General features: G+C 41.2%; 1 protein-coding gene across 2 annotated transcripts in view; it reads right to left on the bottom strand.

Annotated features, from left to right (window-relative positions):
- UNC13B (unc-13 homolog B (C. elegans)) overlaps positions 1-7,181 on the bottom strand; it is a 224,666-nt gene extending 217,485 nt beyond the window's left edge. The window contains exon 1 of one of the 2 annotated variants that reach the window (XM_006863075.1): positions 6,860-7,181. In XM_006863075.1, coding sequence (XP_006863137.1) covers positions 6,860-6,881 — 22 coding nt within the window. In that variant the 5' untranslated portion in view covers positions 6,882-7,181. The remainder of the gene's footprint in view (positions 1-6,859) is intronic. The other variant, XM_006863074.1, reaches the window with a different exon arrangement.
- Between the last annotated feature and the right edge of the window lie 7,941 nt (positions 7,182-15,122).

The raw sequence follows: 15,122 nt of genomic DNA, 5'->3' as shown, positions 1-15,122 counted from the left end.
AACCACTACACCACCAGAGCTCCTTCCAACATGCATAGTCTTCTTTTATGTTGCTTTAAAAAGGTATTTGCAATGAAAAAGTCATTGGTCTTGCAATGCGATCTCCAGCACCATTTCTATCACTGAGGCCATATTTTCCAACTACTGCTCCTTCCTCTTTGTTTCCAACCTTTGCATTCTAATCGCCAGTAATTGTCAATACATCTTGATCCCATGTTTGATCAATTTCATACTGAAGAAGTTGATAGAAATCTTCAATTTCATCATCACTGGCCTTAGTGGCTGACACAAATTTTAACAGCGGTATTAAGTGGTCACCCTTGTAGGCATATGTATATTATCCTATCATAGACAACACTGTACTTCAAGATAGATACTATGTTCTTTTTGATGATAAATGTGATGCCATTCCTCTTCAATTTGTCATTCCCAGCATAGTAAACCATGTGACTGTCAAGATTCAAAATAGCCAATACCAGCCCATTTCAGCTTACTAATGCCTAGGATATCAAAGTTTATGAGTTCCATTTCATTTTTAATAATTTTCCTAGATTCATACTTCATACATTCAAACAAATACATGTTCAATATAAATATATATTTTTTTAAATACAAAGAAGAAAACACAACCCACAAACATGAATAATACAGTTCCAACACAGAAATATATCTTTTTTAAATATAAAGAAGAAAAAGTACATGAAACCTAACATAACCCACAAAGACAATGTTCTACAGCCTACATTTTGAATAGTGACTGAGGTCTTCAAAGCTTGTGAGCAGCCAACTAGGTGCAATTATTGGTCTCTCCTTGTATGGAAAAAAGAAGAGTGATGAAAATTGAAGATGCCTGGAAACAATTAGTCCAATGGACTAATGGATCACATAAACATCAATCTCCATGACCTGGAGACTAGAACTAAAATTGTGCCCAGCTACCACTACCAACTGCTATGAAAGGGATCACATTAGAAGATTCTGGATAGAAGGGGGCAAATGTGGAACAGAACTGAAAAATATCTTTACAAAAAAAAATGCCAGATTTACTGTCAGAAAGAGATTGGCCCTTGGTCGCCCTTCAAGTCTAGAACTGAACTCACCCTCTTAGTTTAATTTTCAGTAAAGGAGTAGATAGATATATAGCAGGAACAACAACACTAGTGAGGAATGCACACCATATAATGGTCAACCATTCAAGATCAAATGGACAGCATTTACCTAAGGACAAAATCCAGAGGCGTTGGGAAAGGCAGAGAAAGGGAAACAAGAATCACTGAGGAAGTATGATGAGTGATTTTATATTAAGGAATTGTAATCATTTAAATGAATGTATATGAAATTAAACAAAGTATATGACTTGCATAATGCAAAACTGATGATCTGCTCAGAGGTCTTTGGTCTTTTGGGTAGGTATAAAAAATCGGGCTGCGAACCTTAAGGTCAGCAGTTCGAAACTGCCAGCTGTTCCGCAGGAGAAAGATGAGGCTTTCTCCTCCCATAAAGATTTACAGCCTTGGAAACCCTGTACAGAGTCACTATGAGTCGGAACCGATGACTCCAAGGCACATAACCACCGCCACCACCATTGGTAAAGGGCATACCTCTAATAAAGTATTCTGATCTCAGAGATGCTGAGGCATTTGTTTTTGCTATATGGGTCCAGCTAAGTGTTACCAGTTGTTGTTACAGGCCACTGACTCAGTTCCAACTCACAGCGGCCCCATACTGTGTTTCAAGGAGCAGCTGGTGAGTCTGAACCACCAACCTTGTGGTTAGCAATCCAGGGCTCATCCTACAGCACCACATTACTATGTCAATGAAAGTAGCAATAAGCAAACCACACATAGAAAGTCCAGGTGGAAACCTAACTGGTGATTCCCAAACATACAACAAAAACCTATGTACAAGGATGCTCATTTTAACATTTTTGAGATAACAAAAAGAAAAAACCCTGAATGCCTGTCAATATGAAACTGGCTAAATTCTACACACTCACATAAGGAATAGTCTGGAACCATTAAAAAGAATGATGTAGATCCACATGAACAGAAAAATGTTCCATAATACATCACTGTTGTTGTTAGTAAGTATCATGGAGTTGGTTCTGACTCACAGAAACCCTGTCTAGGATTTCCAAGGAACAGCTAGTGGGTTTGAATCGCTGATCCTGTGGTTAGTAGTTCAGTGGTACCACACCAAGAGTCCATTTATCAGTAAGTTGCTGTTGTTGTTTAAAAAAGATGAAGAAGATTGTGTACATTTAACTGTGGAATCTATATTCTCATACAAGACTCTAGTGGTGCCATGGGTTAGCACTGGGCCGCTAACCAAAAGTCGGCAGTTGGAACCCACCAGCTGCTCTAAGGGAGAGAGATGAAGAAGTCTGCATCTATAAAGACTTACAGCCTCAGAAACCTGAGAGAGCACTTCTACTCTGTACTCTAGGGGAGCTATGAGTCAGAATCAAATTGATGGCAACAGCTATTGTATATTTATGTGCAATGAAAATGTCTAGAAGGATATTTTTTTAAATCTGTAAAGAATAGTTCTCTCTGATGAGTGAAACTATGGAATGGGGATAGGAGAACCTTATCCTTTTCTCTTTATACCTGCTTAAATTTCTTATCATCCATATATACTAACTTCATAAAACAAATCAACAAAAATAATGAATATCAACGTGTTTTGGGGGTGGTGAGATTATGATAATATTTTTTACCTTTTTATAGTCTTCTACATTTTGATTTTTAAATTAATATATATTGCTACATTTAACAATATATTACCACACATTACTTTCAAACTTCCAAAAATATTGGGATTTTATTTTTTAAAACATGCTAAATGTGGTCATTTCAAATTTTATTGTTGTTATTAAGTGTCATGGAGTTGGCTCTGACGCATAGCAACCCTATATAGGCTTTCCAAGGAGCGACTGTTGGGTTTGAACCACCGACATTGTGGTCAGCAATTCAGTGCTTATCCTACATCACTATAATAGTACTCTTCAAATTAGTGACTCAGATTAGGTTCAAACTAGAGGGGAAAGAAATCCATACTATTTAACTAAGTACTATTATAAACAAACTCTGGTAGCGTAGCGGTTACGATTTGGGCTGCGAACCTTAAAGTCAGCAGTTCGAAACTACCAGCCGCTCCGCAGGAGAAAGATGAGGCTTTCTGCTCCCGTAAAGATTTACAGCCTCAGAAACCCTGTACAGGGTTGCTATGGGTCGGAACTGACTCGACTGTACTTAACAACAACAACATTATAAACACTGTGGGAATTACAGAGAAATATCATGGAAAGACCTAATGCAACTCCCAAAATATTTATAAAGTAGTAATGAACACCAAGACAAAAGTAAAAGAAAATCCTTGACTTTGTTCACTGAAGTTGCTACTATAGTACTGGCTCCTTTTGAAAGCAAAAAAAAAAAAAAAATAGTATTATGAGGAAGCAGAGCCCTGTGTTGCAGTGGTTAAAGTATTCAGCTGCTAACTGAAAGAAAGGCTGGCAAAAAGATGTGACAGTATGTTTTCATAAAGATTTGTTGTTGTTAAGTACCGTGGAGTCGGTTCCAACTCATACTGACCCTACACAGGGTTTCCGAGGCTGTAAATCTTTACGGGAGCAGAACGTCTCATCTTTCTCCTGCGGAACCGCTGGTAGTTTCGAACTGCTGACCTTGAGGTTGGCACCCCGATTCATAACCACTACGCTACTAGAGCTCCTTTCATAAAGATTTACAGCCTTGGAACCCTAATGGGGCAGTTGTACTCTGTCCTCTAGGGTTACTATGAACTGGAATCAACTCAAGTGGGTATGGTATGGGTATGAGGAAGCTGCTCCCAAATATTTAAAGAAGGTCTAAATGAATTCTATAAAAGAGTGGTTTCTTAAGATTCTTCAAGTCTAACCACCCATCCAACTTATTTACACACCCCATTTACAACACCCTTACCTTCATTCAATCTCTGCTAAAAGTGTCCCAATTCAAAATATGAACTTCCTAAATAAGTCATCCATTATATTTGTTAAGAACAACCCTAATTGTTAAAGATCTTTATCCTGTTACGCTTAAATCTAATTTCTTACAATTTTCAATCATTAGTCCACTCGACCCAGTTCTGTCCTCTGTTACAACAGAAAAAGATGATTTGCCTTCTACATAACTATTCTTTAAACAATTTGCATGTACTATTATGATACTCTTCCTCTTAAATTTTCTCAAAACTAAACCTCCCATGTTCTTCAAATAGTTTCTACACTCTGCACTGTTCTTGTCAATCCCCTCTGAACATAATCCAGTTTTTCAGTGTTCCTCTTAGAATACACTGAAATGAACACAAAAGTCCAGATACGATCTGACCAGGGCTATCACTGCCTCTGTGTGTGTTGCCATAAGCATAACTGGCTCTGTTTCTAGCTCTCAAAAGAGAAAGAGAGCTCTGTGGACTGACAAACTGAAGGAAGTTTTCAACAAAGACAGCTGGGAAAGGAAGCTTATATTTTAGACATGCAGAAAACATGAAAAGAATATTTCAGGGATAGAAGTGCAAAACAGTGCAGAAGCAGGAGCTCTGGTAGCTCTGGTAGCTGCAAACCTTAAGGCCAGCAGTTTGAAACTATCAGCTGCTCCACGGGAGAAAGATGAGGCATTCTGCTCCAGTAAAGATTTACAGCCTCGGAAACCCTGTACAGGGTCGCTATGGGTCAGAACTGACTCGACGGCACTTAACAATGACAACAACAACAGTACTAAAGTATCTGTATAAGAGTAAGCAAGACTATAGAGACAACAGGGAAGGCAGAGATGAGAACATTGACTCTCTAACCTGAAGGCAATGAGGCATGATTCAAGATTTAGACCAGGGAACTGATTTCTTGAATGAGATGTTTGGGGATGATTGTAGCAACAGCAAGCAGTTTCTACATCAATTTAACTACTGAGTCAACTTTGTCTACATGAGGAAAGTTTCTAATTCAACTCTATTCCAGTATTAATTGTCATAATGTATCACTTCACAAACTGCTTTCAGAATGAGTGCCATTCCACCTAACAAAATATAATGCAAGATTTATTGTATCCATTTCTTTAAGTTTTTGCAGAATGATTTGCCATTTAATATGAATATCTTAATACATAGGCAGCTGCTTATTTCCATACTTAATAATCTTTACGATCTTCATTCAAAAGACAATCATCTGCCAATCTTCACTCCCCCAGGCTCCAAACAGAAACTAACAACTGTAACACTGAAAGGGAAGGAGATGAGCTAAATAGCAGAATTTCTACACAATGAAAGCTGCCTAATATTATGAAACTGTATGGAAACTGTAGTAGCTCTTCTCTGGAGTTCTTTGAATTCAATTAAATAGAAATTTCTGGCTTAAGGCTATTCCTGCCTGAAGAGTCTTTCATAAGGACTAGCTTTGTTAATACTCTGTGGTAGTTAAGAATTAACAAGCTGTTCAAGAAGCCCAACCTCTCCCAAATCCTGCTACTCAGCAGCTGGGATCTAAAGGAATGAATAGATGTCCAGCTGCTGAGAGATAAAGTCTTATTAAAAGCAAAGCAAAATTCTCATTAATGAAAAATCAACCATAAACAGGGGGAAAAAAAATCTGTGTGTCTTACAAGCCCCAGAAATAATCAAATCCATTTTGGGTTAATGTAGATTTAACATAAGGGTGGAAGAGAACAGAGCACAGCAGTTCCCGTTTGCCAGCAGCTGGGGAAAATACTGAGTTCAGAGAGCTCACAAACAACAATGCTTTTAAGTCCTCAAGCCAGAGGAAACATGAACTCCATCCAGTAAAAGGTGCTGGAGAAAGACCTAGAGAAGGCTCTAGAGGATAAATTCTCTCTCAAGCCACCTTATCCCATCTTGATCATCACAGAACAATAGGCTATAACTTCAAGTTTCTAAAATCAAATTCAAGTGGTAATCTAAACCCTGCTTTTTCTGATAAGATATTCTCTAAAATCACAATCCTTGTATTCATTCAAACTAGCACTGAGCTTCTATGTCAGGTACTAGAAATACAAAAAGTAGTAAAAAACCGTCACTAACCTACGGAGCGTGCTCATCTTAAATTAATTTCAAAGCTCTTTCCTTTACATATCTTCTTAGATGGGTCAAGTGTCCTCAGTGAAAAAGCAATAAAGGCCCTTTACCTTGAATGACTCTGATGGAAGCTTTTTAAAAAAACAGACCTCTTATGCTCTGTTCAGAAAAGAGAAAAGCCAACACACTTTGTTGTTGTTAAGTGCCGTCGAGTGAATTCCGACCCTTAGTGACCTTACCAAGTCAAATATGAGAATAATCTTAGCTTTGACTACGGGTTAAGGTTTCAGGGAAGAAGCAGGGTACAAGCAATAGAGAGCTGCAAGCCAAAACCTACAGAGGAAGAAAAGGATGTGACAGCTGTATAAAGACTGATCAAAGAATCTGCTATTATAGTAGGTTTACGGTGGAAGAAGAAAAGAATGCGTGTCAGACTGCCCACTATGGAGAAAAGCCATCCGCGGTCTCCTAGCTCATCTACTCTCACTAGGGGAGAGCCCCGGTTAACACTGAATAGGATCTGGGCCTGCCCGCCTACAAAACCGTTCTCACTTGGCTACCAGAATGGAAAGGTAACAGTCCCTCACAGGAGCGTGGAGAAAAACAAGAATGGGTAGAAAGAACTCTTTTAATGCTTAAAAATGAATGCTAACATAATCGTCCTCCGAGGCAACGATGGGAAGTGAAGTTGGAAAGACGTGGTAACCGTACGCCCACCGAAAGCTTCCTAACACCCCCTTGGCGACCTCCCCCCCGCCCCCCGCCCCGCCCCAGTCAGCGTACTCACCGCGCACACAGAGAAGCGACATGGCCGAGGCGCCGGCGAGCCTCTGCCGCGCCCCAACCGCGCCACAGGACCCGGCCGCTCCTAGTCCTCTCAGCAGGTGCAGCGCCTGCTCCCGCTATCAGTCCCACCAGTCTGGCCGCTCTGCATGGTTCCAGTCGAAGTTGCGTCCCGCAGCTCCCTCGGACCCACGCCACTTCTCACCGTCAGAGCGAGCTATGGAAGGTGGGGAGTACCAGCCGGTAGGCAGGGGACTGGGCGCGGCACCAGGGCGCCATCGCCGGGAGGCAGCAGGAGCGGTGGGAACTCTCTCCAGTCACTCCACCAGGGATTCGTGCGAGCGCCTGGGCGGAGCCAACCCGGCGCGCCCCGCCCCTCCGCCAATCAACTCACGCCCAGTCCACCGACTCCGCCCTCCCAAGCACGTAGGAGGCGGAGTATCCCGCTTTCTCTACGTGCGCGACAGACGGCAGCTCCACCCACTACTAATAAGGCTTAAAGCACAGAAAGGCGAAACTTTTCTTCACCTGTGTAAGGCCAGTATTGAAGATCTCCGCTCCTCCTTTGTGGGCGGGGCTTCCACCTTGGAACGGACGCTTTTCATTGAAGAATTTCCTTACCGTTGACAGGGTCTAAACCAAGCCAAACCCATTGCCATCGAGTCGATTCCAACTCGTATAACCTGTAAGACAGACTAGAAATGCCCTATAGGGTTTCCATGACTGAAAATCTTTACGACAGTAGACTGTACTATCTTTCTTCTGCACGTGCCTGTATGCTTCAACTAGCTGTAGGTTAACTCACAGGGCAAACCAAAGATAAATAAATAAAACCAAACCCATCACCGTCGAGTTGGTTCCGATTCATAACGACTCCACATGGAAAAGAAAGTTTTCATCAGCAACTAAGCTAAGAAAAAAAATCTGAGTAAGCATAAAGTATGTCTGGAGACCTGGTTCCCATATAAGTCTTTTTTTCACACTCATACATTGTATCTCCAATGCCTGGAATGCATAGGAAGCACTCCGGAAATATTTACTTAATGAAGGATGGAGTGAGTGCATTTTAAGCAGAGGGCTTCTGACAAGACAATTCATGCACATGTGAGGAATTGGAAAAGATGGAAACAGACAGCACTGGTGGATAGAGTTCAGGCATTCTATTTTTAAAAGCTCCCCAGACAATTCTAATGTGCAGGCAGGGTGGCGCCCCACTAGATTAGGTGCTTTCTAAGGCTTCATTGTTGTTAAGTGCCGTCCCATAGTGATTCTGTATAGGGTTTAGGAGGAGTGGCTGGTGAGCTTGAATTGCCAACCTTGCAGCTCAAACTGACTTTGCAGTCCAGAACATAAACCCACAGCACTGCACCAGGTCATATTTCAGTGTTTGCAAGCTGGTGGCCCCATGTGATCCCACCTACCAAAATCAAGGATGGTTTGTTTCCAAAAGCAAGCCTGCTTTTTTCTCTCATTCCTCTCACTGGAACAAGTGCTATTAGAAAGTGATACTCCAAATGCTATGGCTAGAAGCTTGGAGAAGGAAAGGGAAAGACTTGATCTTCCCAGTGTTTACCCAAGTTTGGGTTAATTCCTTGAGGAAGATTTTAAGCAGGGGTAACTCAGTTAGCCTAGTCAACCACAACACCTTGGACATTCCCTGAGATACCAGGGGTTGGAGTTCTCAGCTATTTAGTCCAGTTGTCCTATATATAAAGAACAAGAAACAATACAGGAGTTAAACTTCTGAATACTGGGACTGAGTATGTTGTTGTTAAATATTGAATTAGTTCTAACTCATAGCCACCCTGCCTAGGGTTTTCAAGGAGTGGCTGGTGGGATTCAACTGCTGACTTTGCAGTTCATACAGATCTTGCGATCTAGTGTATGTCCTGCAATTTCAGGGACTCAGTATAGGGACAACAAAAAGCAGATTTTTTTATGAACCCAGGGATTCTCCTAGGTGATGAAAAGACCAATCAATGGAAGATGAAAATTTTCCCTCACTGGGAAACGCCCCAATAAAATTATGATGAGCATGGACTTGCAGCTAGTCAGATTCACCTAGTGTATTATCTATTACTGTTTAGCAAGTTACCCAAAATTTTGTGGCTTAAAACCACAACATTTAATGTCCAACAGTTTCTGTGAGTCAGGAATCTAGGCACAGCTTAGCTGTATCGTCTGGCTCAGAGTTTCTCACAGGCTGCAATAAGAGGTCAGCTTGATAGTGGAAGGATCCATTTCCAAGGTTACACATGTCATTATTAGCAGGATTCCGTTGTTAAAGGATTATTGGACTGAGGAGCTTAGTTCTTTACTGGCTTTCAATTCCTTGTCATGTGGGCCTGTCCAACATGGCAGCTTACTTCATCAAAGCATACATGCTGAGCAGGCAACAGACATCAGTTGCAAAACAGAAGTCAGAGTTATTTGTAACCTAATCACAGAAGTGATGTCCCATTATTTTTACTGTTTTTTATTCATCCAAAGTAAGTTACCTGGCTCCTGAGCCCAGAGACAGGGACATGGCCACAGAGGACTAGAACGGAAAGTGAAACATCCAGCTGATATGAAGTGAGGGGAGATGCACAAGAACACCTACACTTGCAGATAATACCCACTTGACCTGGCTTAAAGGCTGGATGATCAGAATGCAAATAGAAGAAGAAAGAAGAGGGAAAAAAGAGTAACCTGCTATAATTTGATGAACTTGACCTATACTTATGGATGTAATAGCTCAAAAGAGAGAACAAATCTTTACAGTGAGGATCATTCCCACCCCCTTGGTACAAAGGGTCGACAGGGATAGGCAACTTAGACATTGGCTACACAAAATGGGGGGACTACAAAGGCAAGAAGTAACTGGCTTACAAGCTTTCAAGAGGGAGCCTCATTCCAGAGGGTACAGGGGAAGGTAGATTCTCCACTGAGTGGTTTCCAACCTGTCTGGACGAGACTGATGAAAGGAGATGAGGATAAGACTTTTGTGATTCAATAGTGAATAATTGTTATCAGGACTGACTATGAGTGTTGGAAATGTAAAGGTAGATGTTTTATAACAAAAGGAGGGGAGTGGTTGATTTTGCAGTCCAGAAGCGGGGTCCCTGGGACCAGACCCTATCCAGAGAAGCAGTGAAACCAGAAATGGAGGCAGAGACAATGACCTGGAGAGATGGAACAGCTGGGGACACTGGACTCAGGGATGGAGAGGGTCTGTGTGCTGACGGCCAGGGGGCAGATTTATGGGATGTACCCTTTGTTTGATGATGCATGGAAGGGATTGTAATCATTGCAATTAAATGAAATATGATAGGTTGAATGTAAAGCTAATGTTCTCCCATGTAAACTATCACATAATTCACAATAAAAACTCAAAAAAAAAAAAAAAAAGTAAGTCACCTGGACAAAGTAGACAGGGAAGCACTGAGGGAGGTTTGCATGGACTTATATGAGACAGTGGTAAATAGTGATATATGCTCAACCTTGGAACAACAGGGCTCTGTGATACAGGGGTTAGGGCATAGTCTGAATGGGTTAAAGATGGGAAATAATGTTAAGATACTTGACTGTCTTATGAATATTGGTTTCCCTTGCTTACTACTGTAAAATAGACACTTGAGTGGGATAAAAAGGAGTATCAGGAAACATGATTATGGAAAGCTTGTAAGTCCATCTTCAGCCTAAAACTGATTAGAATACCTAAAAGGGGGTTCTAGAACTTGCCCAGTGAAATAGGCTTCCTGTGGAGCCTTTGTAGTCTATAAGACCTTAGATGGAATCCTGAGCCCCATCCAGAACCTTCTGAGGTGGAACATTCCTACTTGAAAAGACAAGCAGACCAGCCCGGAACAACTAGAACAGAAGACACTTCTTGAAAGGAAGACCAGCAGGAAAAATCCAAAGCAAAGATGGCAATCTGATTGGATACTGCAAGAACGAGCAAGTTGTTCATGGGAGAGCCATCCAGGCAAGCAATCAAGTCCCTTCAGGACAAACCCCGCTTCAAAACTGAAACTCAAAGGGAACACATGAGCAGGCATGGTGCTGGTGACCATATTGGTCTACTGGTGAGTGGAAGAGGGGGAAAGGCAGCAATGAAGATATGGGCCAAGTTCAACCATGTTCCATAGACTCTGTCGACCCGGAGATGAAAGAGAGAAGAGGAAGGGCTGGTTGATCCAAAGTGTGGCGAGACCTGGGGACTCCTGAGCCCATAGATAAGGACAAGCCTCCAAGGGCTAGAGCTGAGAGTGAAGCATCCAGCTGATATGAAGTGAGGGGAGACTCACAAGAACACCCAAACTTGTAGATAGTACCCATTCAACCTAGCTTCGACGGCTTGATGATCAGAACTTGACTATAGGAAGATAAAGAAATTTGATGAAGGAAGCAAGTGTAAATTGTTACAATTTGATGAACTTGACCTATACTTATGGATGTAGTAGCTCAAAATACCAACTGAGAGTGAAAGAGTCTTCATATATCAAGGATCAGTCCTATCCCCTCTGTATACAGGATGGATAGGGACAGGCAATTTAGACACTGGCTACCTAAAATGGAGGGGCTATAAAGGCACGAAGTGATTGGCTTACAAGTTTTCAAGAGGGTATTTAGTTTCGATGACAGGTAAGACAGAGGAATTCACACTGACCGCCTAAGACAGGCAGCGTCCCTTAAATAAATAATAAATAAGGGGGAATCTGATGCAGACCATGCAGACCCGGTCAGGAGTTCAAGTCCCTGTGGGCCCAAGCGTTGCAGACCGTCCAAACCATAGGCTCTGAGGATCAGACTTTAGCCACCTAGCAGACATAGCAAACTGTCCCTCATCTGATTATTCAGTTATGCTTGTTAATAATTGCATACATGAGCCCTGGATATCCACAGATAAATGTAAAAACCTTCTCTAAAAGCCGAGACTGTAAATTCCAAAAAGGCAAAGTTCCACCCCCTCAAAAAAAAGCTAAAGAGGATAGAGAGAAACACTGTTAACTGATGATGAATGGAGAGGATTATAATAAATGTAATGAAACAAGTCATATGAATGGTTGAATGTGAAACTGATGATGTGCCCGGTAAACTTTCACTCAATCCACAATAAAAACCTTAAAAAAAAAAAATTCAGAATGTGATCCACTAAAAAAAAAAAAAAAGAGGGTATTTAGTTTCATATGGCGTGGCGTAACGTAGAATCCCCACTGAATAGTTTTCATCCTATCAAGATGGGTCTGGTGAAAAGAGATGGGGCTAAGGTTCTTATGATTCAATAGTGAGTAATTGTTATCATGACTAATTGTAACTGTCACAACTGTAAAGGTAGAAGTTTTATAATAAAAAGAGAGGAGTAGTTAATCTTACAGTCCAGGAACAGAGGACCCTAAGACCATCAAGGGAGAAGAGCATGAGCAGAATGTGGGACCCTATCCAGAGAAGCAGCATCACCAGAGATGGCGACAGAGATGAGGGCATGGAGAAATAGAACAGCTGAGGACTCTAGACTCATGGAAAGAGAAAGGCTGTATGCTGGCCACCAGGTACTAGTGGCCAGGAAGCAGGCTTGTAGAATGTGTCCTTTGGTTGTTAAATGATTACATATTCCTGAGTGTTTTATTGTACATCCCACCCAACCCCCAAAAACAATAGAGGGAATAGAAGCAAATACTGTTGGATGATGCACAGAGGAGATTTTAATCATTACAATGAAATGAGTATAAAATTGATATTTCCCCATGTAAACTAACACTCAATTCCCAATAAAAATGGGGGGAAAGTCTATAAGAAAAATACAAAAACCTGTAAAAAAATTTTTTTAAAATGTAAGTCACCCAGGGAGCCATTAGAGCAAGCAATCAAGTCCCTTCGAGACAAACCCCCTCCAAGAATGAAACTCAAAAGGAACACACAAGCAGGTAGGAAAGCTCACTGGCAACTACGTTGGTCTATATGTGAGTGGAAGTCGGGGGAAGTGAGTAATGAAGATATAGGCTGAGTATGATCATGCTCCGTAGACTCCTTACTACCTGGAGATGAGAGAGAGAAGAACAAGGGCTGGCTGGTTTGAAGTTTGGGGAGACTTGGGAACTCCTAAGCCTATGGACATTGACCTAGCCACGGAGAGCGAGAGCTAAGAATGAAGTGCCCAGCTGATATTAAGTGGGGGGAGATGCACAAGAATGCCCAAACTTGCTGACAGTACCCATTTGACCTAAGTTTCATGGCTTGATGATCAGAGCTCCTAGAGGAAGATAAAGAAATTTGATACTAAAAGCAAGTGTAAATTGCTACAATTTGATAAATTTGAACTATACTTATGGATGTAGTTGCTCAAAATCCCAATCAAGAGGGAAGGAGTCTTCACATCAAGGATCAAGCCTATCCCCTCGGTATACAGGATTGATAGGGACAGGCAACTTAGACATTGGCTACCTAAACTGTGGGGGGTGGGGGGCACTATAAAATCATGAAGTGACTGGCTTACAAGTTTTCAAGAGGTAGTTTAGTTTCAGAGTGTGCCGGGGAAGGTAGAATTCCCACTGAATAGTTTTCATCTTGTCTAGATGGGTCTGGTGAAAGAAGATGAGGATAAGATCCTTTTGATTCAGTAGTGAGTAATTGTTATCATGACTAATTGCGATTGTCACAACTGTAAAGGTAGAAGTTTTAGAGCAAAAAGCGGGGAGTAGTTAATCTTACATTCCAATAACAGAGGACCCTAGGACCATGAAGAGAAAAGAGCATGACCAAAACATGGGATCCTAATTAGAGAAGCAGCAACACCAGAGATAGAGGCAGAGGTGATGGCATAGAGAAATAGATCAGATGAGGACACTAGACTTATAGAAACAGAAAGGCAGTGTGCTGGTGGCCAGGAGGCTGGCTTGCAGATGTGCCCTTTGGTTGTTTAAATGAGTATATATTCCTCAGTGTTTTTGTGTGCATTAAAAAGGGGGCGGGGGGGAATAGAAGCAAATACTGTTAACCGGTGGCACATGGAGGGGATTGTAATCATTGCAATGAAACAAAATACAATAGGATAAGTGCAACAAAACTAATGTTCTTCCATGTAAACTATCACTCAATTCACAATAAAAGCTTAAAAAAAAAAAAGAGTAACTCAGTAGGTCCAGCCCACACTCTAAAGAAAGGGAGTACACAAGATTGTGAATGTCACTATATAGCAGAAATCATTGGGAGCCATCTAAGAAATCTGCTCACCACACCTAAATTTGAGTCCTAGCTCTAGTTCTGTGACCTCGGGCAAGTTACTTAGTCTCCCAAGAAGTAATAATAGTACCTACTTCATAAAACAGTTTTGAGATAATGCAGTTAAATTACCTGGTATATATAAATGCTCAATGTTCTATGCCAAAGACATGTTTGTTATAACTTAGGTTGTAGATAGTAGTGGGGAATGCAGCTAGGAGGTGAAGATGTGCTAGGTAGAGCAAGTATCAATGTCCAGATGTTGTGATGAAGGCTCCAAGATTTTCCAGTTTCCCAGTTAAATGGAACATGCAAAAAAGTAAGGTCCTCTGCATACCAGACACTGACTAGAGCCTGGTGCATCATCAGCAAGGTATCTGGTATCTTCAAGACCAAGCAGAATGGGGATGGAAAGCCAGAGTTTCTGTGCCTCACTGTCTTTAAACATTGAAAGTACAATTCTTGAAAGTCCTTCAGCATTTCAAAGGAGATCACATTTATATTTAGCTGTAGGTAGTTAAAAGTTAAGACTCTCAGAGACCTAGGAAATACTGAGAATGGAGTGAGGGATCAAGAAAAGTACACAATATCCCATGTAAACTAAAAGAGAAAAAAAAAAGAAAAGTACACAATAAACTATTTGTCTCTACATGTCTAAAGAAAAAGAGAAAGAAGGAAACCAAAGATTCAGAGAAAAAAACAGTCTATGAGAATAGTCTACATGAGCCATGGCCTGATCCACCCTGAGGCCAGAAGAACTACAGGGTGTCCAGCTACCACTAGCAACCATTCTTATGATGGCCACAGGAGATGGATCCTGATAGAATGGAAGAAAATATGGACCAGAACTCAAATTCTTAAAAAGCCCAGACTTAGAGACTGGTTGAAAATGAATGGCTCCCCAAGACTATTGCCCTCATATACTCTCTAAACCTTAAACCAACATTATCCTGTGAGGTTACCTGTCAGCTAAGTAACAAAGTGGCTCATAAAATAAAGAACATAACCACCAAAAATGGAAGAAAAAACAAAACTCATAAACAAAATTAACTCAGTGCAGAAAA

Source organism: Chrysochloris asiatica, unplaced genomic scaffold (assembly GCF_000296735.1).
Source record: "Chrysochloris asiatica unplaced genomic scaffold, ChrAsi1.0 scaffold00053, whole genome shotgun sequence".
NCBI lineage: Eukaryota > Metazoa > Chordata > Mammalia > Afrosoricida > Chrysochloridae > Chrysochloris > Chrysochloris asiatica.
The sequence above is the reverse complement of the archived record's forward strand: the minus strand, read 5'-3'. Positions and strand labels throughout refer to the sequence as shown.